A 23983-nucleotide genomic window follows, 5' to 3' on the forward strand; every position below is an offset into this window, starting at 1 on the left:
CCCACTCTCGTCTTATTATTCATTAATGATCTTCTAAACCAAACTTCTTGTCCTATCCACTCCTACGCTGATGATACCACCCTGCACTTTTCCACGTCTTTTCATAGACGTCCAACCCTTCAGGAGGTAAACAAGTCACGCAGGGAAGCCACAGAACGCTTGACTTCTGATCTTTCTAAAATTTCTGATTGGGGCAGAGCAAACTTGGTATTGTTCAATGCCTCAAAAACTCAATTCCTCCATCTATCAACTCGACACAACCTTCCAGACAACTATCCCCTCTTCTTCAATGACACTCAACTGCCCCCCTCTTCTACACTGAACATCCTCGGTCTGTCCTTTACTTATAATCTGAACTGGAAACTTCACATCTCATCTCTAGCTAAAACAGCTTCTATGAAGTTAGGTGTTCTGCGACGTCTCCGCCAGTTTTTCTCACCCTCCCCCAGCTGCTAACTCTGTACAAGGGCCTTATCCGTCCATGTATGAAGTATGCTTCACATGTCCCGGGGGGTTCCACTCATACTACTCTTCTAGACTAGGTGGAATCAAAAGCTTTTCGTCTCATCAACTCCTCTCCTCTAACTGACTATCTTCAGCCTCTCTCACCGCCGCAATGTTGCATATCTAGCTGTCTTCTACCGCTATTTTCATGCTAACTGCTCTTCTGATCTTGCTAACTGCATGCCTCCCCTCCTTCCGCGGCCTCGCTGCACAAGACTTTCTTCTTTCTCTCACCCTTATTCTGTCCACCTCTCTAACGCAAGAGTTAACCAGTATTCTCAATCATTCATCCCTTTCTCTGGTAAACTCTGGAACTCCCTGCCTGCTTCTGTATTTCCACCTTCCTATGACTTGAATTCCTTCAAGAGGGAGGTTTCAAGACACTTATTCATGAATTTTTGACCACTGCTTTGACCCTTTTATGGGACTGGCATTTCAGTGGGCATATTTTTTTATTGGATTTTTGTTGCCCTTGGCCAGTGTCCTTCCTACATGAAAAAAGAAAAATGAAGAAAAAAAACAGTTCAACAGGTAATTGGGCGGTACAAAAGGTACCGAAATTTGGGGGCCGAAATATAATAGAGTAAAATATCAAAGTCGCAAGTTACTACAAGCAAAATCAGTAAACATCTATATGTCAATGCTCTTTATATGAAAATTAAGATGTTTTTCTTAGATGCGTGTTCGGATCGCGGTGGATTCGGCGATGTTTACATTTGTGCCAGGCTACGAAGTGCGGAGCGGCGAGTGAGGGAACGCATGGCTGGCCACTGAGTAGGGTAGATAGTAAGGAATGTAGAGTCCTAACTTCCATGGTGGTGGGCGGCCAAACACTGCAGAACACCAGATACACTGTTCCCGCTGCGCTATTCTCCTGAGTCTTCTCCACTCCCAAGCATCACTCCACCTTCGGTCCTCCACAGACCAACACCAGCTTGGGTGACGTTTAAGTTCTGGAATAGAATAAATCAAAGTAATTATTTGTTTCATTAAATTACTTGTTTCTGAGCTAAAACTATATCTTTCTGATAGATTTTCTTGTGTTTTGGAAGTTTTTTTTTTGGGGGGGGAGGGGGGAAGGAAATCGCTGGTTTTGCCATTATCTAATCTTGAAGGAGAAACTGGCGATTTCCAGTGAAAAAAAAAGCATCATTAGTATTCAAAGCACAGCAAAATCAGTAAAATTTACTCTTTCATCAGTGTCTTCTGGATATTTTGTTTATTATTATTTTTTTTTTTTCGGTTTGTGTTGAATTAATCCGCATGTTGTATTTATACTGCAAATAATTTGTTTATATTTTACTTTCTCCAACTCCCCATCAGGAACTAACGTTTTGCAATAAAAACTAAAAGCATACCTATTAATACAAAACACCAAAATTTACCAGAAAAAAATATATATATAGTTTTGTCCTCACAAGTAATTAACACAGCAGTAACACTCACTTGCAGTGTTCCCCACAAGAGGACTGCCTGGTGCTTGGCTGTGACCACCAGCTGGCTGTCACCATCACCACCTAACCAACCTAGCAAAACTAACCTACCCTAACCAAACCAATCTAACCTACTAATGTATCTTAACTAACATAACATAACCTAACTAAACTAATCTAACTTAACTAAACTAGCCTAACTTAATCTAATCTGACTGGCAAGGCTAAGAAATTAATATGAAGCCATTACCTTATTTATGTTTGTAAAATCTGGCAAAATCTATCAGAAAAATATAGTTTTGACTTATGAACAACACATTGAACTTTTTGCATAGAAAATCCAATATATATTTATATATTTTTTTTTTTTCTGGGAAGTTTTTACTCAGAATTGTCACTTAAGTAATATTACAGTTTAATTAAGATTAATACTTCAGTGCATTTTGCATCTCTTATTGAATATCTACCAACAACATAGTATCATCATTACCATTTAGTATTAGTGAGGATTCTGCTTCCATGATCAAAATTTCACCAATATCTCATGGAAAATTTCTTTTATTGACAGCAGTTTTGGTGATGCAGTCATCACCAAAACCTGTTAGACTCAATGAAGGGAATGTTGCATAGGGCTGCACATCATATCTGTGGCAGTACTTCAATTCAAGAAATTTACATCTAGATATGAATTTGTAAGTTTTTAATTTTGTTCAGTACATTTGGAGCAGACAGTGTATGGGTACACAGTAGATGAGGTTGCTATTCTTTTACTTGTGTGATGAGACTAAAGTTAATATTGGAAATAGTATAGTTTACTGCAATAATTCTTCTGCCAAATAAACAGGCAGCAAATATGTGAGTACTGAAGTAAGGAGCTAAAATTATAAACATATGAAAGTAGATTCCCTGTCTGGCAGACCCACTTGAGGCTGTACTGCATATATCACTATGTCTCCTTGCTGTTGTGTCTTGGCTCTAAGGTGATCTCAGCCTGCTATATGGATAGATAAGATAATCAAGCATGAAGGTCTTAGCAGTCCCCTTCCAAGTTGACAAACACCTGGATATGATGCCTTCTAATGTTCAAAGAATTTCTGTGGATCACTTACTGTTTGACTATAAATAAACTGCCATTTTCTTTCATATCTTTTATTAACAAAATTAGATTGAGTACAAGATTTATCTGTTGGAAGGAAAGTCACATGACCTTTTATTTGTCATCAAGTAAGACTCAGGGAGCCTTGCTTCTTTTTTCCATGATATGGTTTCATACTTGGTTTCTCTGTCAGAGTATCAGTGAGTTGTGACAGTAATTAGTGAGATTCTTAGCTATTTTAAAAGGCTTGCAGAGGTACACTAGTATTTGTGCTATGAGAGACCCACATTGTCTTCAGAATCCATACTAGTGGTTTAATAGCAGACAGTGTTATAGCTGTGCTCCCTAAACATTGCATAGATTAATAAATAATACATGTATTTCAGGTCAGTTCGTTCCCTGTGGCACATATGGACCAGCTTGAAGAGATGTGAGAAAAAAGGCTTTGCCAGTCTCAGTTCTGTGGTGAAGTTTCCATCATTTCTTTCAAAGTCATCAAGATCTTGGAACCAACCTGCCTTCAGCTGGACTTTGGGCACCAGTGAATCCTTTTGTTTATCTTCCTCTGTCCAGAGCAACACTCCTCTTTGCAAACCAAACATGGAGACCACCATTATACTTCCCCCTGAAACTGTCAGTGGAATGATGGAACTTGACCGAGGAGCTTTTCAAAAGAAAATCTCAGTACCTCACGTGACTGTCAAAAGCAGTATAATCAACAGTGTGATTAAATGTTTGAAAAAATATTTGTTGAAATTGGAAAAATCAAAACCTGTCAGAACTGCTGATGATGATGGAGATAAGAAAGAAATACTTCTTAATCCTATTTTAGTGAAGAGTTTAGAAGTTATCAAGAAAGAGCTAGGAGAAATCATTAGCAAAGATGAGGTAACATTTGGCTACAGAGAGATTACTCTGGGATATGAAAATTGGAAAGCTGAAGACATCTTAAAAGCTGTCCTTCCTGCCAACCAGGAGGGTGCCCAGAGCTTCTCCATAGTTGGCCACATTCTTCACCTCAACCTGCGAGAGCATCTGCTGCCATACAAGACTCTCATTGGGGAGGTGTACCTGGACAAAGTGCCAAACATCTCCATGGTCGTGAATAAAGTCAATACCATTGATTCTACATACAGGAATTTTCAGATGGAGATTCTTGGGGGCACTGGAGACACTGTAGTCACTGTGAAGGAGAATGGCTGTTCCTTCACAATGGACTTTGCCCGGGTGTATTGGAACCCTCGGCTGTCAACAGAGCACGGCAGGGTGGTGGGGCGGCTGCGGCATGGAGACGTCCTTTACGATGTGATGGCAGGGGTGGGGCCATTTGCTGTTCCTGCTGGCAGGAAGAAGTGCCACGTTTTGGCCAATGACCTCAACCCAGAGTCCTTTAATGCCTTGGTAAAAAACTGCACCAAGAACAAAGTTGTGGAAAGGGTGAAATGCTTCAACATGGATGGACATGACTTCATTCAGACAATACTGAAGGCTGATCTAATGGAACGATGGAAAGATCCGCACTTTGTGGGCAGTGTGCATATAACTATGAACCTTCCAGCACTGGCAGTGACCTTCTTGCCAAGCTTTAAAGGCCTCATGAATGGTGTCCAGGAAGTGCTGCAGGATGTGGAGCTGCCTGTGGTTCATGTGTACATGTTTACTAAAGAGACGGCAGAAGACGTTGCCATTGGACAAGTGGCTGAGAATTTGGGTTATCTCTCCAAGCCTAGTGAAGTGGCAAAAGCTGGTGAGGTATTACAGGATGGTGCTCTTGATAGTGATACTTTAAAAAACTGTGAAAAGTCTAAATCTCACAAAAGTTATGAAAGTCTAAAGAGGCATGTTCAGGAGGTGATTCATGTAAGACAGGTGGCTCCAAATAAGGCTATGATGCGAGTCAGCTTTCAGTTACCTTTAGAAGTGTTGCTGGAGAGTTCTGATGAAGAACCTTTGTGTAAGAAGTTAAAGTCATCCTGATGCTGCTCTAAAATATTAATTTTAACAGAAAATTGAGTGAGGCTGTGTAATCAAAGTTTTTTTCTATTTAATTATATTAATCTGTTACACATGGCATTTCATTTATACTTGTATATATGTATGTAATATATATATATATATATATATATGGTACAGGCATACTTTAATTTATTGACATGTATGATGAGTACCACAATGAACATACAAATGTGTATAATTTTTTTGAGGTATGACAGATTCACTACTAAGCAACAATTGTTTTAACAGCTAGACATTGGTCAAGATGGAACAACTGTCATTTCTCTCCTTCATCAGATGAAGGTTCCCTGGGTTCTCCAGTTCCTGAAAGATTGGCTGATGTTTTATCCTGGTTCTCACAGGTGTTTCCCAGTGGGAGGTTCTTGTCTCCTACAGTCCCATGAGTATCTGGTGAGGCATCATTCTCTGATTCATGCATCTGTGCAAGCAGATCAGCCTGCAGCAAATGGCACAATTCTTCAGGGGTGAGGGCCACTCGGTCAGGTGCCACCCTTCTCAACATGGCACCCAAAGCCCCTGCAAAAGAAAAGATCTGTTACACTGATGTCATGCTCATCACAGGGAATATGATGAAGTACTGCTTTAGTATCTTTTGTTGAAGCAGTCAGTATCCACAATGAGCTATGAGGCAAGCAGTGCTATTTATAAGTTTGTGATATGAGAAAAGTACTTAAATGCTTTTTATTTTATTCTTGAACAAGGGCTATAAACTTTAAGCAGTAAACAAACACTGCCTTGGTTTAGTGGCAAGAATAAGTTAACTGCCACAAAGGAAGAATTAATCATTCTCTCTCTCTCTCTCTTAAACCTACAGTTTTATAAAAAAAATTTGATAATGGGTAAAAGAAATCTCCATATGATTAATTTCTGCATTTCAGTTTTGTTTTCATGACACTTTACCCACTGGGTGTCAATGCTAGAATGCAGTGACAACCAGTGCCTTCTTTTTTATTTTCATTTCCCTAAAGAGATGCAGGAAAGTGGGGTCTCTTGGGATACAACAAAGATAAATAATTTCTGCTGTCATACCTTGATGTGGAGACACTTGCATACTTCAGTTAATACAGTGAACTCACTCCTTTTTTGTTCACTTTATTCATTACACCATAAAACTTAGTTTTCTTAAAGTACTGTACTAACAGCAAGCTGAAGGCAGTCATACAATTTCATCTCCAACCATGGTTCATGTTGCCATTACATCACTCCAGTTTCTTTCTGGAGCTTTCCTTTAATTTTCATAAATGCCATCATCAGCAGCTTTAAGGCACACATGAATAAAAGGCAACAAATATTCATAAAGTATACTTGTTAAATGGTTTGATATGACAAAATAATGTTACTTCACCTTGTGGATCTATGGTGGATGATGATGGTACATCCATTGTAGGAATGTTCCCACATGAAGACTCACTGTCCTGCATCAGCTGGGCAGTCTGGTGGCTTCTAGAGCCAGCCAAGGCATCCAGTAGTCTGCGACTCTCTGTCTTCCTGCTGGAGGCAGTACGGCCTTGAATGCGAGCCAGTTTGGACTCAAGTCCTGCCAGATACTGCTGGGAGTCTTGAAGTGGAACATAATTCTCTGGGAGGAGGAGGTTTATTGGTTAATGAATATGACATTAAAAAACTGATGCAATAATAAAAACAGCAGTCAACCAAACAGTAACAAAAAAACTGACAACACACTTCATGATTATGATTATTCTAACTTGTAATATGATGCAAAAATAAATAGACACATTCGTTTCCTAAGCCCAAACTCTGTGCTTAAGAATTTAGAAGAAACTGATGTACCTATTAGTAATAACAAGCATTACATGGATAATGGAGAAAAACTAATATTTTTATACAACTGGCACTCTCCCACACACACACAGCTGGCACTCTTCACCACCACACAAAAACCAGCATAACTAGAAACACACCTTGACTGGGACTTTGAGCAGTGTCCTCCAGCTGTCTACCTTGTGGAGAAAAGGAATCCTCAAAACCCAAGGAGACTGATGTGTCGGTTCCCATAGTTCCTGAGGGGCCCCACAGACCATCCACCTCACCCTGTAATGGTTGGGATCTCTCATAGGTGTGTGTAGGATTATGATAGATTAACAGTGATGCTTAGGGGGATGGACGGATGTGGGTGGCGGCTTAGGTGGTGGATTCGCAAGTTCCTTATATTTGTTAAGCTAGGTAATGTCAAATAGGATGTACTTACACATGCAAAGTTTGGTAATGCCATATGACTACACAATACAGTGACACGTATCTTTCCTTACAGATTTGCAAAATCAGATAGTGTCAAATACGTAAGAGTGGGTCTTAATTATAGTGAGGCATCCTTCCTGGTATTTGCTTTGCTAGATAATGCAAAACGTGTAAGACTGGACATGAATTAATGATATGCACCATCCCTTACATAACAGGAGTGCTAAGATATCAAACACAATGAGGCATCAGTTGATGACATGCACACACACCTGCATTTTGACGACCTTGAGATTCTTGAAGTCTTGCAAAACTGACGAAGATGATTAAATGACAGCAGCAGTGGAACAATGCAGCTGCGTAATTTTCATGGGTGAAGGGGACGAAGAAGATTAAGACTTACGGAACAGAGAGAAGGAAAGAAAAGGACACTGACAACACATCCCCTTCTAGACACATAAGGAACCAAGAAAAGTGAAGACTCAAGGAACAAGGGAAAGAAGGCACAGCATAGCACAGCACGCCCCCTTCTAGACACACTGTCACCGAGCCACGATGTGACACTCGAACGCCACAAAAGGAACTAAGGAAGCTTACGACTCGAGAAACAGAGGAATGAAGAAAGGCGAGGGACACTGGCAATTGTCACTGCACCCACTTCTAGACACACCGAATTGCGAGATGACACGGCCTTATGACATAATTCATCCACGGCTAATTTTCACCTTTATCCAACCCAAACTAACATAAAAAGATCTCGTACACTACAAAAAAAAAATAAGAAAACCCAAAACAGTGTTCATTAAAAAGCTAAAAAGTGCATAATGAGCCGAGGCCGAAATGTTTGTTTATTGACAGGCGAAGGGCGGGTGATGGGCTGATGGCACGCCTCGCCTATTGCTTACCAAATCTTAAGACGAGATTTACAGGATTTCCCTCTTTCTCTACGTCTTAAGAGAAAGAGAGGGAAGTGCTCTGGCCATCCTCAGGCTGCAGCTCGCCCTCAGAGCCGCGTAAAGTGAGGTAATGTTGATGGTGTTATTGTCTTGCTCCACACCCCAGCATGACCAGCATCCTGGCCAGCCCACACTCTCGCTCTCTTCCTCTTCAAAACGGGTGACGCCGCCTGTGTATTAGCTTTTACTGTCTTGGGGATAGTGAAAATAATCTTAGCCTTAGCCCACTTGCGCTCTCTGGCTGCATTTCCAGAAAACGAGCACACCAATATATACAGTAAGTTAGGCGTACAGGTGAAAGCAGGTAGGCATGTGCAGTGACAGGTCAGGCTGTCAGCCCTCCCGGTGTCGACAATCTCGGTCGTCACCTTGCACCTTCACTTCCTCCCCACCCCCTTCCACCGCACACATGAATACACTCATTACACGCATGTACAAGCAACTACCACTTAACGATGTACAAATCAGCCCAGTAGTCTGCTGATTACACTATTTCTGGACAAAATGTGATGTTCAGTCACATCATCCACTGAACATTAGTGTAGAGTGCTGTGGGAGTATGGAGCAGACCAATATTAACGTAAGTGTCAGACCTTAGCTATGTATTAGAATATTAGATTTTTATTGTAAAGGTTCATTGCCTTTGTTTTTTTTCAGTATAATGTGTTTATTTTTTATGTATTTATTTCTTTCATTTTTCACCATCAGTTCCATGGGGAGAGGCAGAACAGCTGTGTGGCAGCACCTCAGCATCACCTGAGGGACATGCACTCAGGTCCTCACTCCCCAGGTAGGTGGCTGTTCAGGTGAGGCCCTAGCGGCCCTTGCTCAACATTGTCTCCCCAAACTGTTACCTTGTACTGTGAGTCCCAGATGTGATGCTGATTGTTCTCTAGGAATCTGTTACGGGTTTGGTCGATGTATAAGCAACTTCACTTTTCCTGTTAGCAATGTGGACTATTAATCTTATATTGAGAAAAAGCTGAAATCGAAATTAGTCATGGGTAATTGAAGTAAATGAACTATTGTTTCCAAGTGTACCTTTTCAGGATTGTGAGGTGTTGGCAAAAGATGTTGAGCGATTTGTCAAGTGAATGTCATATTCCATAAACTTCACTCATTGATACTAGGAATGTGTCTCATTGTGCAACTTGTTTTCAGAATCTAGAATGTATGAAGAGGACCATGAGCCCCAAGGGATGGTGCCATAGTGTGTTGGTGGTGCAGGCTGGTGCTGTGTTCCTGGTGCTGGGACCAGTAGGGGAGCTGGTGCAGCGGGCAGAGGCTGTGGTGGCATACAGCACACAGAACCAGCCCTCCGTCTACTCGGAAGAATTAACCAATCAAAAGCTAGAAAGCTTTTCACAACTATGGCAGGGAATATTTCTTTGGGGATTTTTCTCCATATTATTTATTCACATAGTGTCTGCCATCATTGCCTTTCTGATGCTGAGACGACATAAGTATGGAAGGTAAGAGCCAATGCTTCTCAGTACACCGTGAAAGTGGAGGTCAGTGAAAGCTTAGTGTGGATGATTTAAGACATCACCTTTCTCATTCTACAGGTAGTTTAAGATGACCTGATAGCATAGTGGTTAATATACTCATTTTTAGGTAAAAGGTTTCAGGTTTGATTTCCATTAATGTAGAAAACTTTGGCCAGATTTCCTTTAATGATGAAATTCTTGATGGTTTAGTAGTGTTGCATTATTTTCATGTATTTCTCATCTAAATCACTTCTTTTTCTGATTATTACATTTCGGAGAAAAAAAATCTTCTTTAGGGAATCTTTGACAACAAAATACCTTTCTCAATCCCTGCATGATTTTGACCCAACTCAGATTATTAATTGTAGAAATCTGAAATAGTCATCCTTTACATTTAATATTGCCCATTTGTTATGACTGAAATAGGAATGTAGTGCTTGGACAGTTGAGGCTGACCAGAAGTCACTTGGGCTTTGATGATCCCTCGCATAATGTGTTGGAGTAGCTTGGTATTGTGACATGTAAGGCATTAGGTGTAAAGTGTTAGATATTTTTAGTCTCATATCTGATGGGAATGTTTCTCTGATTGCCATTCTATTTTATGATTGGCTTGCCATGTATCCTTATTTTTGTGATATGTCCAGAAATGAATTGTGAAAATATGAATCTGGGAGATATTTAGAAAATTCTTCAGATGTTCAGAATGTCATCTCTGTAAAATGAAATAAACAATGCTTAAACTGTGTAATGTGTGATAAGGAGAGAGTGGGGAGGATTTATTGGGTAGCAGCCTGTGGGACATTGATGGTGGACATCAGTTACACATGTCCTGTGCTCTGCTGGCCATGGAGCTAGTCTTGACTTCTCTTACACTGAGTAGTCACTGCCTGCTGGTATCTCAGTGACAACATGGTGCCAATTGTGGACCAGCTGTTGTGGTGTTTGGGAGTCCTTGTTTGTTTGTAGTGCTGCCACCACACCTGCTGCTTGTTCCCTGATGTTGCAGCATTTGGAGTATTTGGAATTGTGTATTTTCTGTTCCACTCATGGACTAGCTGTTTGGAAGTGTCTGCTTGCTTGTCACATCTAATACCTGTTTGTGACAAAATACCCAAACAAAAATATAAATACACTGCAGAAATGCAGCCCCACCCAAAAAAAAAAAAAAAAAATCCCATGCTATGAAAGCAGTGAGGGTGTATTGGAAGCTGTAAACATTTCAAGGCTACATATTACCACATGCAGGGGGTGGGGAGAGCTTGTTCAGAGGAGGCATCCTGAATTTTTACTTGTCATGGCAACCTTAATTTCATGTAGGTATTTTTCAGATATATATTCTATTCTTCTGATAATCATTATGGCTTTAAATATGATTGACAAGCTAACTAAATTTATTGTGATTATTGCTTCATAACTGTATGTAAATTTCTTTTATAATATACCTTGTTTCACTCAAGTTTTTGTTAAGATTCAAGTAATGAGTAATATATAAACCAGTAATTAAGTTATGTATCTCTACTCATGGATATCATCTAATAACCATTTGTCAGTTCAGTATGTAATATATTATGTGAACTCATAGGAAGTTGGAGCATCATTGTCAGCTTCCTGCCAAACTGAACAGACCTTAATTGTTCTCTTCAGGTACTCAGCTGCTTGTGTGTTGCTGTTTGGCATGTGCACCACTTTTGTGATGTGCGTGGCCACCAGTGTTGCCGTAGGGTTTGTGCTCTACCAGGCCAAGATCACATTGCAACCCATCGAGGCCATGACGTGTGGCATAGCACAGACAGTCCTCCTCATACTTTTCTCCTTTTCTAAAGTTATGCCCACTCTCTAAAAGATAGTAATCATCTTTATCTTTCTCTCCTTTCTCACTTATTTCCCTTAGGATTGCATACTCTATATTCTTCATGTAGATTAGTTTTTGAAGGTATCAATTTTAAGCCAGGTTGCCTGAAAAGATTGGATTGAAAACATCATACCTATAGTCTGTTTTCAACTCACTATTTACAGTGATTGTGTTTGGTGGGTAGTAAATGATGACTGTTAATTGAGTTATTTCATTTTATTTTTTTCCTATTAGTGAAAGTAATGCGCAAATTAACCTAATTATGAAAGTTTATTGTGCATTATTGTCTGTCTATGATACGAATTATAGAAAGCCTAGATCGACAAAACCACAATATTGAAAGGTAAATTCAAAAGTTGAGCAGTGCGTCGTGGTAGTGGGTAGGAGCTGCCACGTCTTTGGCAAAGCGCAGGATTGAAGGAAGTACAGTAAACATCACTGAATTACTTCCTTAATTCTCTGAAAACTGACAATTGACAAATATTTTGCCATACTTATATTTGAATGACCCTAAGACAAGACTGGTGTTGTACAGAAGTGGAGGATGTGGAGACATGTAATGGAGAGAAAGGTGATGCGTGTATAGTATCTTGGGAGGTATCAGAGGAAGAGAAAATGATAGTGATGATTATGACTTCTAAAGTTTATTTCAGTGCATTTTACACACACACACACACACACACAATCACACACGTATTCTCTTAGTGAGAATATTTCTGCGTTGCCATATAGTAACTGTTAGGTAGAGTGAATGTGCATTTAAACTATCACTGAAACTATGAAAATTATTATTATTATTAGTAGTAATAGTAGATGAAGAGGAGATAATCAAGAAAATGAAGGAAAAATAGTTCTAGTTCTTCCTCCTCCTGTTCCTCCAGCTTCATCTTTTATCACGCACAGATGCAGACCCATGCCCCTTTCTCTCTCTTCCCCCTCACCCCATCACCACCACCAAACACAGGCACACACGCTAGTTAAGATGACGTCTGTCGCTCGAGTGCCTAAAAAGATGCATAATTCATACAAGGACACTCACTGTTTGTTATACCAGTAATGCTATGAAGAGTGACACAGAGAGATTGACCAAACTGTAGCAGTGTGTGTGTGTGTGTGTGTGTGTGTAGCTTTGGAGACACGGAGGAGTAGGAGGATGTCACGCAATTTCATGAAAGTAACTCAAAATGGTGTATCGAGACATGACGTGTCAATGTGAGAGTGTTTCAGTCAGGAGTATGAACCCATGCGAACCAATGTATTCGGCGCAAGCAAGAAGCGAGGGCGAGACAGAGTGGGTCTGCCCAGGATTGGGCAATGTGGTGTCTCCCGTTCCCCTTCCCTGCCCTGCCTGGGTGATGCTGTGAACTTGTGAGTGTCAGCAGGGGTGTAGAAGACAAGTCATAAGAACATAAGAAATAAGGGAAGCTGCAAGAAGAGAACAGGCTTACACGTGGCAGTCCCTGTATGAAATATACCTACCTATTTCCACCTATCATCCCCATCCATAAACCCGTCTAATCTTCTCAAGTCGTGCCAGCAGGAAGGTGTGTGTGTATGGGAGGAGGGAGGCTAGTGGATTTAGTGAGGAGATGAGAGTAAGATGTGGAGGTAGAAGGGATTTGAGCGCATGTATGTGAGTGTGTGGGGAGGGGGGGGGGGTTGCAGGTGAGTGCCGTGACAGATGGGGGTAGTGTTTCAGTGGGCGGGCCGGGGAGCCACCACACCGCTCTCCTCGCTTGCCAGAGGTAAGGTTATGGTCATTGCCAGAGGCAGGAAGTGACCAGGTATCGTGATGGGGAAGTGGGTGGGTGTTCCTGTTTATAGATGTTGTATCATGTTGTTCTTTTGTAATTTTGGGAGTTTGTAAGACTCGCGCTTGAGTCAAACGCAGTGAGTACTGGAAAAGGTAATGGTTAGACTGAGGCAGGAGGTGCATCTGTATTATGAGGGTGGTGGTTTTGTTTTGTTGCTTGAGTTTATATGGTTTTCACATGTGGGTTGTGAGATCTTTGCTGGGGTAGGGAGATATTATGTTTGTGGTTGAAATACGTGACTGTTGCAACTTTATTTGATGTGTCGCTGTGATGATTCCTTGGTGAGGATGGTGGAAGGAAAGGAGAGTGCCAGCAGGGATGAGTGACTCCAATCGTGTGACTCCATCGTGTGAAACAAGGGCTCCATAAAGAGACACCCCAAACATGTTTACATTCTCTCTCTCTCTCTCTCTCTCTCTCTCTCTCTCTCTCTCTCTCTCTCTCTCTCTCTCTCTCTCTCTCTCTCTCTCTGCACAACTCAGAACTCAGACGAGATTATAAGATGAGATTTTGTATGCCTCGCTGGTCCAAGACAGGTCATCCCCTCCCATCCACTTCCCTCCCCAACCTGCTCTTTCCTGTCCCCTCTCTACCCTCTGCCTGGGTCTCTTCCTTTCATCCTTACCTCCTTGCATCCTCGTCCCTGCCTCTCTCTCTCTCTCTCTCTCTCTCTCTCTCTCTCTCTCTCTCTCTCTCTCTCTCTCTCTCTCTCTCTCTCTGTGTGTGTGTGTGTGTGTGTGTGTGTTGGGATATTGCAATGTATTGGTACTCATAATCGAACCCAACCTTGCTACTACTACAACTACTACTATTATTACTACTACTACTACTACTAATAGTACTATTCTACAACAACAACAACAACAACAACAACAACTACTACTACTACTACTACTACTACTACTACTACTACTACTGCTACCACTACCACTACCACTACTATTACTACTATTACTGCATAGCAACAATAATTTCTTGCTTTCGATAATGGGTATCTAATGAGAGAGAGAGAGAGAGAGAGAGAGAGAGAGAGAGAGAGAGAGAGAGAGATGTTCCTATGCTACCTCATCTTCCCTTTCTCCTTTTCCTCTCCTTTTTTTCTCCTCTTTCTCCTCCTCCTCCTGTTGAATATAATGGTAAGGAGGGAAAAAAGTTGTTTTCGAGAGTTATGCATGTGTTGTTTGTTGTTTATAATGTTTACCTTGATTGTTTTCATTGTTTACACTTTTTACCTATTTTTTTCTTTTTTTTGGATTATTTAGACTGTTTATGTGTTGCTTGCATTGTTTGTTTGATTTTTTTATATCTACATAGCGTGTGAACAGAGCATCAGCTGTATTATATTACTGTTTATCTGTCTACCTTATTAATTCATCTCTCACCTCTCCCCACCAGCGTCTCCGCAGCCCTCCTGTCAGGGAGAGGGGGCGCCGTGTCCCAGGAGCTGTCTCTAACTGGCCAGCTAATGCCTCTTGATGTCTACAGGGCGGTGGTGAGGCAGGTGAGGACTCAAGGTAAACTGTTTACTGCCTTGTTTACACCTTGATATGTTCTCATTATTATTATTTTGACTTCTGATCTTTCTAAAATTTGTGAGCAAAGTTAGTATTGCTCAATGCCTCAAAAACTCAATTACTCCTTCCATTAACTGGACACAGCCTTCCAGACAACCATCCCCTCTTCTTCAGTGACAACACTCAACTGTCCCCCTCTTCCACACTGAACATCCTCGGTCTGTCCTTATCTAAACTACAAATTTCACATCGTATTTCTTGCCAAAGCACCTCCTGTGACGTTAAGCGTTCTGAGCCGTCTCCGCCAATTTTTGTCACCCCTATCCCCAGCTGCTAACTCTGTACAGCTGCCTTATCGTCCATGTATCTGTCTCTATCTATCTATCTATCCATCTGTTTATCTGTCTGGCTGTCAGCCTTTCTCTCTTTTCTAACTGACTGTCTCCAGCCTCTCTCTCTCCTCTGACTGTCTTTAGGTTCTCTCTCTCTCTCTCTCTCTCTCTCTCTCTCTCTCTCTCTCTCTCTCTCTCTCTCTCTCTCTCTCTCTCTCTCATCAATTCCTACCCTCTAGGTGACTTTACTTGTTTACTTTTCCCATAACTTATGTAATTGTTTGCTTACATCAAATACTGTGTTAGTCCCCAGAGGGAAGAGGCGAGGCGGTAGTGGAGAGGCGGACAGGAATGCTCTGCCACAGTGAGGGTTGTTTCCCTGAATGATGCAGGCGGTGGTGTGAGGGGAGCCATGGTCCTATCATAAAGATGTCAGTTGATCTGACCTACACGTTACTGCTTCACACCTATGCTGCGGTGACGCTAAATGAGGTGTTGGGCAGGGTATTGTGTGTCAAAACACGCAACGAACCCTTCAAGAAGATATATGTTAAAAAGGACGTGCACCCAGCAGTAAGGAAAGAACGGCAGAGACCGGGATGCGGAGAGGACAGAGAAGAAGCTTTACAAGAATGACTGTGTTATCAATGGCTGGAGGCAACAGGCTTTTTAAATGACCCACAACGAGTGAGCGAATTGTCTATAATCTGGAATGTGAACGGATTTCATAAATAGTTGAAGAAAAATCAAGTGTTACAAGTGCTAACTAGTATGGTGTTGTGTGAAGTAAAAACGAACCTGCAAATATACGGCTACGTATTTTGTCGCAGTGAGGTGGTTGGGTCGTGGAGCCTCGGCGGTGTTGTGGTGTGTGTAAAGAGTTATGTTCATTGGTTCCTGGGATGGATGTGAGTAGTGGTGATCAGGTGTGGCTTCAGTTCATTAGTGTGCCTCGCACCATGTGTTTTGCTACACACCGCCGAGTGACTCCTTGTTTTTCGAATGTGTCATTTGCTGCTGTACAAGAAAAAATGCATTTTTGCCATTTAAAGGATGGATGTATTATCACAGATGATTTGAACACATGTTTCGGAACAGCGGTAGATGAGTTACTTAATTGTCTCGGTAACGGAGATTGTCTTACCCTGAGCGTTTTACTGACATTGATAAACAACATTTTGAGAATATTGTTATCCATGTTTATATTGATGTTCGAGATTTGAGTAACGTGAATGAATCTGCTGAGAGGCTATCCTAAGAAATATCTAAGTGTGCTATCAATTGTAAAGTTAGCAGGTCTGGTTACAGAAAACGAGAGGAATAACTTGGGTAAATGGAAGAGGCTGCTACAAGATGAAGGTGACGGAAAAGTTTGGCAAGTTGTGGACTGGAAAGGTAACGTGAATATGTCAGATCATGATAATGAGAGGTCACTACTGATGAAGATTTTAACACTCACTTTGAAAAAGTACTTAACCCAGCGCAGGCCCGTCTAGATTATGATGTCAGCACACATATCAACATCCCAGCATTAGACAACCCTCTTTGCCCCCTGGAACAAATCAAGGTTCTAATGTCAGCACACACGTCAGTATATATATATATATATATATATATATATATATATATATATATATATATATATATATATATATATATATATATATATATATATATATATATATATATATATATTATTTACGTTTGAATAAAGTACTTCTCCATTTTCGTCCTTTGTGACATAACTTATTCGCTAGTAATAAAATATTGGGCTTGTTTTGGTGGTTCCTGAAGGTGGAGTGGGCGGGTTTTGGGCTGTTTTACGGGTGGAAGTGGGCGGGAAAACAGTCCGCGACCTGGCAACTCTGGCGGGTTAGCTGCGGCCAAGGAATCTTCAATCTTGGCTGCGGCAGACGTGCTTCACTGGCCGGCGCGTCCAGTGTGTCGCCTCCCGCTCTCCTCCCGCTCCTACCTCTGGCTCCCTCTCCTCTCGGGGGCCGTGCCTGCCGTCCTCCCGCAGTGCCGCCTCCTCCAGACTCACGGCAGAGGCATGCAGGCTTCAGTTCCCGTGCTGCGGTTCTGACACTCGCTGAGTAACGGTGCGTTGTTGAGCCCAGCAGAACGGAGGGCGGCAGGCTCTCCTCGTCCCTGGCCTTGACAGGTAAGTCCATTAAAGTAGCTCAGACCAGACACGTGAGCCCCGGAACACCGCCCCGCCCTGACCTGACACGGACCTGGGCATGGAAGGGCGCGCTGCCTCACTCACGATCATTGGCCGCAATTTGCCTCCGTCTGTCATATTGCGTTGGTCTGTCCAGGCGTCTTGTCCTCGGTCTGTGAAACACTCCGTCGGTCTGCCATGGTGTGTCTGTCTGTCTACCGCAATGTGTAGTAGGTCGTAACGGTCTATGAAACTTTCCGTCAGTCTACGACAGTGTGTGTGCTACGCTATGTTAGTCTGCCATACTGCCACAAACTGCGTTCATCCATCACGCTGCGTCAGTCTATCGCACTGTCACACATTTAGTCAGTCTGCTACCCTGTCACACTGTTTGCCACATTGCGTCTGTCTGTCACCCTACCATACGCTGCATCAGTCTGCCACACCGCCACATCGCCACGCACTTCGTCAGTCTGCCAAACTGCGTCGTGGGGTCAGCAGGGTGATAAACATAGCATACCACAAACACTTCTTTATCGTTTTTTATCTTTATCGGTTTGGGAATGACTTATTAGTAAGGTAGTATTCTTGGATTATTAAAAACCATGATTCTCTCTCTCTCTCTCTCTCTCTCTCTCTCTCTCTCTCTCTCTCTCTCTCTCTCTCTCTCTCTCTCTCTCAAACTTGCTACAGCACGCTTTACTATTTATGTGAAGTACCAAATTATATATATAAAAAAAATGCCGTCTCCTTATTCTGGTGGCTTGCGCGCACGAGAGAGAGAGAGAGAGAGAGAGAGAGAGAGAGAGAGAGAGAGAGAGAGAGAGAGAGAGAGAGAGAGAGAGAGAGGAAGCCATAGTAACTTACGTACGTTCTCGCTTAACCTGAGCTGAGGCCATGGAGTCTATTCCTTGAACTTTTCCAGCCGACACACACACACACACACACACACACACATCGCGAAGGGTGGGTTCAATTCCCGGCAGCGACGAGACTGATGGGAAAGCCTCTCAGTGTGTAAACCTCTTTTCACCACCAGCAAGCATATATAGATGTGAACTGAGGGGTTTTGGTCTTGCTGTCCCGGTGTGTGTGTGTGTGTGTGTGTGGTGATGTAGTGGTGGTGGTGGTGGTAGTGTATTATGAGTAGTAGTAGTAGTAGTAGTGGCGGTACTAGTGGTTGGTAGTGAGTGGCAGTAGTAGTAATAGTAGTAGTAGTAGTAGTACATGTGATAGTTATAAAAATTCCTGTGGTGATGGTGATGGTGATGACGATGATGATCCAGGTAGTGAGGATAGTGAGGATGTAGGGAAGGTCATAGCGACATGGGAAGGTGTTTGCGGTGGCGACATTAGTGGCAGGGGACGAAAGACTAAGATGAGGTGCTGGTGGTGGTGGTTGTAGTAGTGATGGTGATATCCGTGTGGTGGTGGTGGTGGTGGTGAACATTAGGATCAGTATTTGTATTGAAATCTCCAACACCAACATGATATTAAACATTTCAAATATTAGCATCTTTCTCATGTGTGTGTGTGTGTGTATAGGGAGACGACTATGGGTTGTGAGAGATGGGAAAAGGCTTATCTGGTCCCGTCCTCCTCCTCTTCCTCCTCCTGAGCCCGTGTCCCATCTCCCAGTCTTCCATCTCACTGCCTTCCCTCGCCACCGCCCACCGCTGCCTCTCTCCTGTATTTATGGCTCAATTTGTTTCCTCGCCTTGGCTCCCGACGGAAGAGGTTCACCCCACCTTCATTTACTCACGTGTTTATGTACCCACTCCTCGCTAGCTCAGTGGTAACGTTCCTGCCTGTCACTTAGCGGACCGAGACTCGTGCTCCGCGAAGGATGTTGAGGTTCTTTAGCAGAGTGGCGAGTAGTTAGTGTCCTCCCTGAGCAAGAGGACTGGGTGGAAGGGTCTCAGCGTCGTTTTCTTTAACTTTGGCTTGTCTGCACCGTTTTCCTCAGGCTCTCGTGGAGGTGCTTTCATGATATACTATAGGTTTTAAAGGATGTTTTCATGTTATAGGGGATTCTGAAGGATGTTTTGGTGATTCTAGTAATAGATTAAGAAGGTTTTTTACGTTAACAATGAGAGACGTGTTTCACTGGCCTGCGCATTCAGTGTGTCGCCTCCCGCTCTCCTCCCGCTCCTACCTCTGGCTCCCTCTCCTCTCGGGGTCCGTGCCTGCCGTCCTCCATTCATGAAAACACGACTAATGTGTGTGTGTGTGTGTGTGTGTGTGTGTGTTGCGTGATGGGATCTGTATTCTTCAGCACTTCAGCGCGAATCTCCATCGTTTTCTATAGGATCTTGTGGAAACTATATGGGTTTTGAAGGGTGTTTGTGTGATATATAGTTTTTGAAAGGTGTTTGCGTGGTGTATGGATTCCGAAGGGTGTTTTCATGATTCTAGTAAAAGATTAACAAGGTTTCGACGTTATCAATATATGGTGTACAAATAAAACCCCACGGCGCCCTCCACGGAGCGGCAATCCACACACACACACACACACACACACACACACACACACACACACTGCCTATAACTTAAAGTGTTTCAAGAGGGAGGTTTCCAGACACTTATCGTAATTTCGGATATTCTTTTTGGCAATTCTCTTTTGTGGCTGGCATCTTTAATGGAACCTTTCTTCAGTCTTTTTATTGCCATCATTTTGGCCAGAGCACCTCTTCTTACGTAAAAGAGAAAAAAAGAGAATAAGGTTTGTGATTTGTTATTCCCATCTTGACATCTTGAATTATTCTTAGTGACACTGTGCATGTTAATTTGGCATTCTCAGTAGTTGATCATGTTTGTCGTTTATATACTCGTAAGCCACGTTTTTATTTTTATTGTTCTTCCGGCAACAATTTCTACGCCATGATGTTCTTAAGGCGAAAGGTTGCGAGTTCCTTCTTGGCTACCGGCATTTTTCCTGGTGGGAAGATGTAGTGCTCCCTGGTATTCCTATCCGATGCCATAGGAGTGTTATTGCTGCGCCGTAAGCTAGTCAATCGGTCTCCCACCCCCACTCTCTCTCTCTCTCTCTCTCTCTCTCTCTCTCTCTCTCTCTCTCTCTCTCTCTCTCTCTCTCTCTGACGTGCTTGCAGTCACTTCAAGGCCATGGACTGAGGCTACCTTTACGCCGTGGACTGTACCGTACCTTCTTACTGTGAACTGCACCATACGTGCTTGCCATGGCTTGTGTAGTGTTTCCTTGCCATCGTGAACGTGCGTGGCTTTGCCGGAGCGTGGCATCAGGTGTTGTGTCATCGGAATCCGTACACCTCTTAAGGTTGCGTAATGAGTGTATGGGATTTACTGCCCGTGTGGGGATTCACTTATATGCATGATGTGGCTCGTAGTGTATGGTATATTAGGTAGCGAGTGCGTGAGCTAGTTTCGTGGAGTGCGTTGTTTTTGTGATGTTTCGTTGTCATTCATCAATAAGGAACGATGTAGTTGCCCTTTGGCGCCGCGATGAGGAGTTGAGATTAACTGGGAGGAAAGGAGAATAGGTATGAGGAAAGACCTGAAAGAAGAGGCTGTCCTGAGGGCGTGCCTCGAGGACTGGCTGAGGCTCTGTGTCCCGGTGAGGACCTGCATCAACATCTGTTGGCACAAAGGAGCTGGGCGCTACTCGAAAGCTCCTGCAGAAAGAGTCTGTACAGAAGTGTGGGGTTCATGGGATGCCAGCAAGGCAGCCGAGGTGGCAGCACCCTGTGATGGGTGCAGGACGCGTTGGCTCCTAGGAAGGAAGCGACCCGGAAAGCAGATGCCGCCAAGCACGAACAGAAGGGACTGGTGAGCTGCGGCTGCTGTGCCGCAAGGCATCCCACCAGCACAGCTCTAAGCTGGCCAAGGTCCTCACGTGGCTGGAGGCGAGGAGCCATCACGAGGCTGGGGGTGGCTAGGACTCGTTTCCCAGCCAGAACCAGATGCTCCAGAAGCTGCTGCCTGTGTTGGGCGTCCGGCCAACATCGGGGTGGGTCCTGTTTCCACGCACAAAAACTATGGAGAGGGAGTGATCGCCTGCAAGAAGACAGAACCTCGCCAGAGTTCGGGGCAGGCCAGCCGGCCGGTGCCGCGCTGGTCACTGCCAGCGACAAACGTCGCCTGGCCGCCTCTGCTGTTTGGGACGCGTCCTTCACTGAGTGTGTCGCACACGTATCGTCGAAGTGTGCCGTTACCTTGGCTGCCTCACGAATCCCCTGCTGGTGGTCACTGCTGCTGCTGCTTGGTGGACTCGGCCCCCAACTGCGGCACGTGTTCCTAATGGAGCTTCTGAGCAACCTGCAGCAGTTGCTTATGCGTTGTCTGCACGCGATTAAAACACTTATGAAAATCCAGAGAGAGAGAGAGAGAGAGAGAGAGAGAGAGAGAGAGACTTCATTAGGGATCTCGTAATTACACGATAATTTTTTTATTTATCTATTTATTCATTTTATTTATTTATTTATTTATTTATTTATTTATTTATTTATTTTTATTTATTTATTTATTTTTTGGTGGAGCAGCCTTCCTTCCTTATTCATTAGTTTATTTATTCATAAATTCTTTCGTTGGTCTTCATTCATGTCCCTTTTGGTCACGTAACGAAATACAGAGGTAGACATCAACAACAACAACAACAACAACAACAACAACAACAACAACACGTACTGGAGTGTGCACGCCCCACGGCCACCTACGTACTGTACACTACATACGCACGAACACAGGAACATAAGAAAAAAAAGGAAAAAAAAAAAGGGAGGGAGAGGAAGACTAGAGCAGGAAGACCAAAAAGCGTGTGTGGTAGGTCAGGGCTCGGTGTGTATTTTTTACCTGCTTTTGAATTGCAGTAGTCGGGCCTCGAACACCTGCGCTCTCTCTCTCTCTCTCTCTCTCTCTCTCTCTCTCTCTCTCTCTCTCTCTCTCTCTCTCTCTCTCTCTTACTTGACAGCAATGAAAAAGACGCATGGCCGAAGGAAATAAAAAAAAATCGATGACTGGTAGATTAATGACATGAGAATAAGAAATCATATTCGAGCTAAATATAAGAAAGAAAGAGGTGCAGGGATAAAACACTAACTCATAAGTAAGAGGAGAGAAACACTAGCCAACTCATAGACGCCAGGGAAAAAAAAAAAAATTAACTCAGACTAGTGACGCATAGAGAAAACAAGCGCAGCGTAATCTAACAGAGAAAAGAGCTAAGGAGTAAGTCAAAACACTCGTGAACTCCTGGATTGGCGAGGTGGACAGGAGAAGGACAGGGGAACGAGAGTGATAAGTGCAGTACAACACCCGAGAACAACCCAGTGTATTACAAGTGCAAGGTATTCTAGTTCAGTCTTACAAAAAACACTGAAACACACACACACACATACACACACATAAGGAGTAAGTCAAAACATTCATTAAACTCCCGGATTGGCGAGGAGGACAGGAGAGAGATGGGGTAACGTAATAGGCACGCCAGCTATCGGTCACGGAAGGAGCTGTATTGTAGGTACTTGTTCCACAGATGATCATACAAAGCCCGCTATCGTCGCTTCAATCTTAATAGAGACCGACAATTAACCAATCCTCGGCCTGCAGATCACTGGTCGATTATCAGCCGCACATTTATCACGATAGATGGCTGAATGTACTCGTATTGTTGTGCTGGTTGGCAGGGAGGGAGGGAGGCAGGGAGGGAGGCAGAGAGCGAGAGAGGGAGGTATGGAGGGAGAGATGGAGATGCAGGAGGTGGAGAAGTAAGAGAAGGGAGTTTCAATAGTGAGACGCCGTGTTTGTTTGTTCCGTGTTGTGAGAGAGAGAGAGAGAGAGAGAGAGAGAGAGAGAGAGAGAGAGAGAGAGAGAGAGAGAGAGAGAGAGAGAGAGAGAGAGAGAGAGAGAGAGAGAGAGAGAGAGAGAGAGAGAGAGTTTAACATTATATTCAAGATAATGCTTAACCTTGGTATTTTATAAGGAAAAGAACAAAAATAACAGATGAAAAAGAAAGAGAGAGAGAGAAAAGAACGGCAAAATTCTTCTCTCCGTATTTAACTGAGGGACTAATAAACAGAGACTTGGGAACTTTTAAGAAACTCATCCGGACTACGAGTAGATGCAATAAAAGGTTTACTTACAGTGAAGATTATACAGATTATGAGATATTTAGATTCTTGTAAAGCGTTATCACTCTTTAACTATATAATAACCATAGTTGTGAAAGATAGGGAATGGTGGTGGTAGTTGTGGTAGTGGTGATGGTAGTGTCGATCGTGGTTCTAATATTGGTGGTGGTGATGTTAGTAGCATTATCGTTATTGTTAGTGTTGGTAGTGGTGGTGATGGTGATGTAGTGAGAAAAATGTTGGTAGTAGAAGTTGTGGTAGTGGTGGTGGTGATGTGGTATAGGTGTTAGCAGTAGTAGTAGTAGTAGTAGTAGTAGTAGTAGTGTTGGTGGCGGCGGTGTCAGGTCACGGCACTTAGAGACTTATCAGTAGAAACACCCAGCATTTCACAGGTTTCTTCTCACCCTACCGCCCTCCCCCTCCACGGCTGCTGATTCACCATTGTTCATATTACCTTCACGAGACACGCAGGAATCATTGATCAGAGTGGAGGGGTCAGTGAGAATATTCCCAGG

General features: G+C 43.0%; 4 protein-coding genes and 1 long non-coding RNA gene across 11 annotated transcripts in view; 4 read left to right on the forward strand and 1 right to left on the reverse strand.

The window, feature by feature from the left end:
- Positions 1–1208: 1208 nt before the first annotated feature.
- LOC135106014 (tRNA (guanine(37)-N1)-methyltransferase-like) lies at positions 1209–5099 on the forward strand. Of its 2 annotated transcripts, none has more exons than XM_064014787.1 (3): positions 1209–1477; positions 2506–2629; positions 3420–5099. In XM_064014787.1, the coding sequence occupies exons 2-3, from the start codon at positions 2622–2624 to the stop codon at positions 5008–5010; spliced, it is 1599 nt and encodes a 532-aa protein (XP_063870857.1). In that variant the 5' UTR covers positions 1209–1477; positions 2506–2621; the 3' UTR covers positions 5011–5099. The 2 variants fall into 2 exon arrangements, with proteins under 2 accessions (XP_063870857.1, XP_063870858.1); XM_064014788.1 differs by having other exon boundaries at positions 2509–2629.
- Positions 3071–7940, reverse strand: LOC135106015 (coiled-coil domain-containing protein 32-like). The gene is made up of 4 exons (XM_064014789.1): positions 7521–7940; positions 6972–7101; positions 6395–6628; positions 3071–5565 (listed from the first exon to the last, which is right to left on the reverse strand). The coding sequence occupies exons 1-4, from the start codon at positions 7524–7526 to the stop codon at positions 5306–5308; spliced, it is 630 nt and encodes a 209-aa protein (XP_063870859.1). The 5' UTR covers positions 7527–7940; the 3' UTR covers positions 3071–5305.
- Positions 7941–8081: 141 nt separating this feature from the next.
- Positions 8082–9676, forward strand: LOC135106017 (uncharacterized). The gene is made up of 3 exons (XR_010271092.1): positions 8082–8271; positions 8913–8994; positions 9366–9676. It is a non-coding gene; the product is annotated as an uncharacterized LOC135106017 (long non-coding RNA).
- A 1864-nt stretch (positions 9677–11540) lies between these two features.
- LOC135106016 (uncharacterized) lies at positions 11541–16254 on the forward strand. 4 transcript variants are annotated; one of them, XR_010271091.1, is made up of 3 exons: positions 11541–13087; positions 14753–14871; positions 15510–16254. XR_010271091.1 is itself a non-coding variant. In XM_064014791.1 (3 exons), exons 1-3 carry the CDS (start codon positions 12787–12789, stop codon positions 15569–15571), a joined length of 306 nt encoding a protein of 101 aa, XP_063870861.1. In that variant the 5' UTR covers positions 11541–12786; the 3' UTR covers positions 15572–16254. The 4 variants fall into 4 exon arrangements, 2 of the variants coding, with proteins under 2 accessions (XP_063870861.1, XP_063870860.1); XR_010271090.1 differs by having other exon boundaries at positions 14753–14858; XM_064014791.1 differs by having other exon boundaries at positions 11541–12911.
- An 845-nt stretch (positions 16255–17099) lies between these two features.
- Positions 17100–23983, forward strand: part of LOC135106019 (uncharacterized) — an 85582-nt gene continuing 78698 nt past the window's right edge. For 2 of the 3 annotated variants that reach the window (XM_064014792.1, XM_064014794.1), the window contains exon 1: positions 17100–17364. The gene's annotated coding sequence lies outside the window, so the exon portion shown is untranslated. Of the gene's footprint in view, positions 17365–20640; positions 20660–23983 lie in introns of those variants that run through there. The other variant, XM_064014795.1, reaches the window with a different exon arrangement.

The sequence above is a fragment of the Scylla paramamosain genome, chromosome 12 (genome assembly GCF_035594125.1).
Source record: "Scylla paramamosain isolate STU-SP2022 chromosome 12, ASM3559412v1, whole genome shotgun sequence".
In the NCBI taxonomy this organism is placed as follows: Eukaryota; Metazoa; Arthropoda; class Malacostraca; order Decapoda; family Portunidae; genus Scylla; species Scylla paramamosain.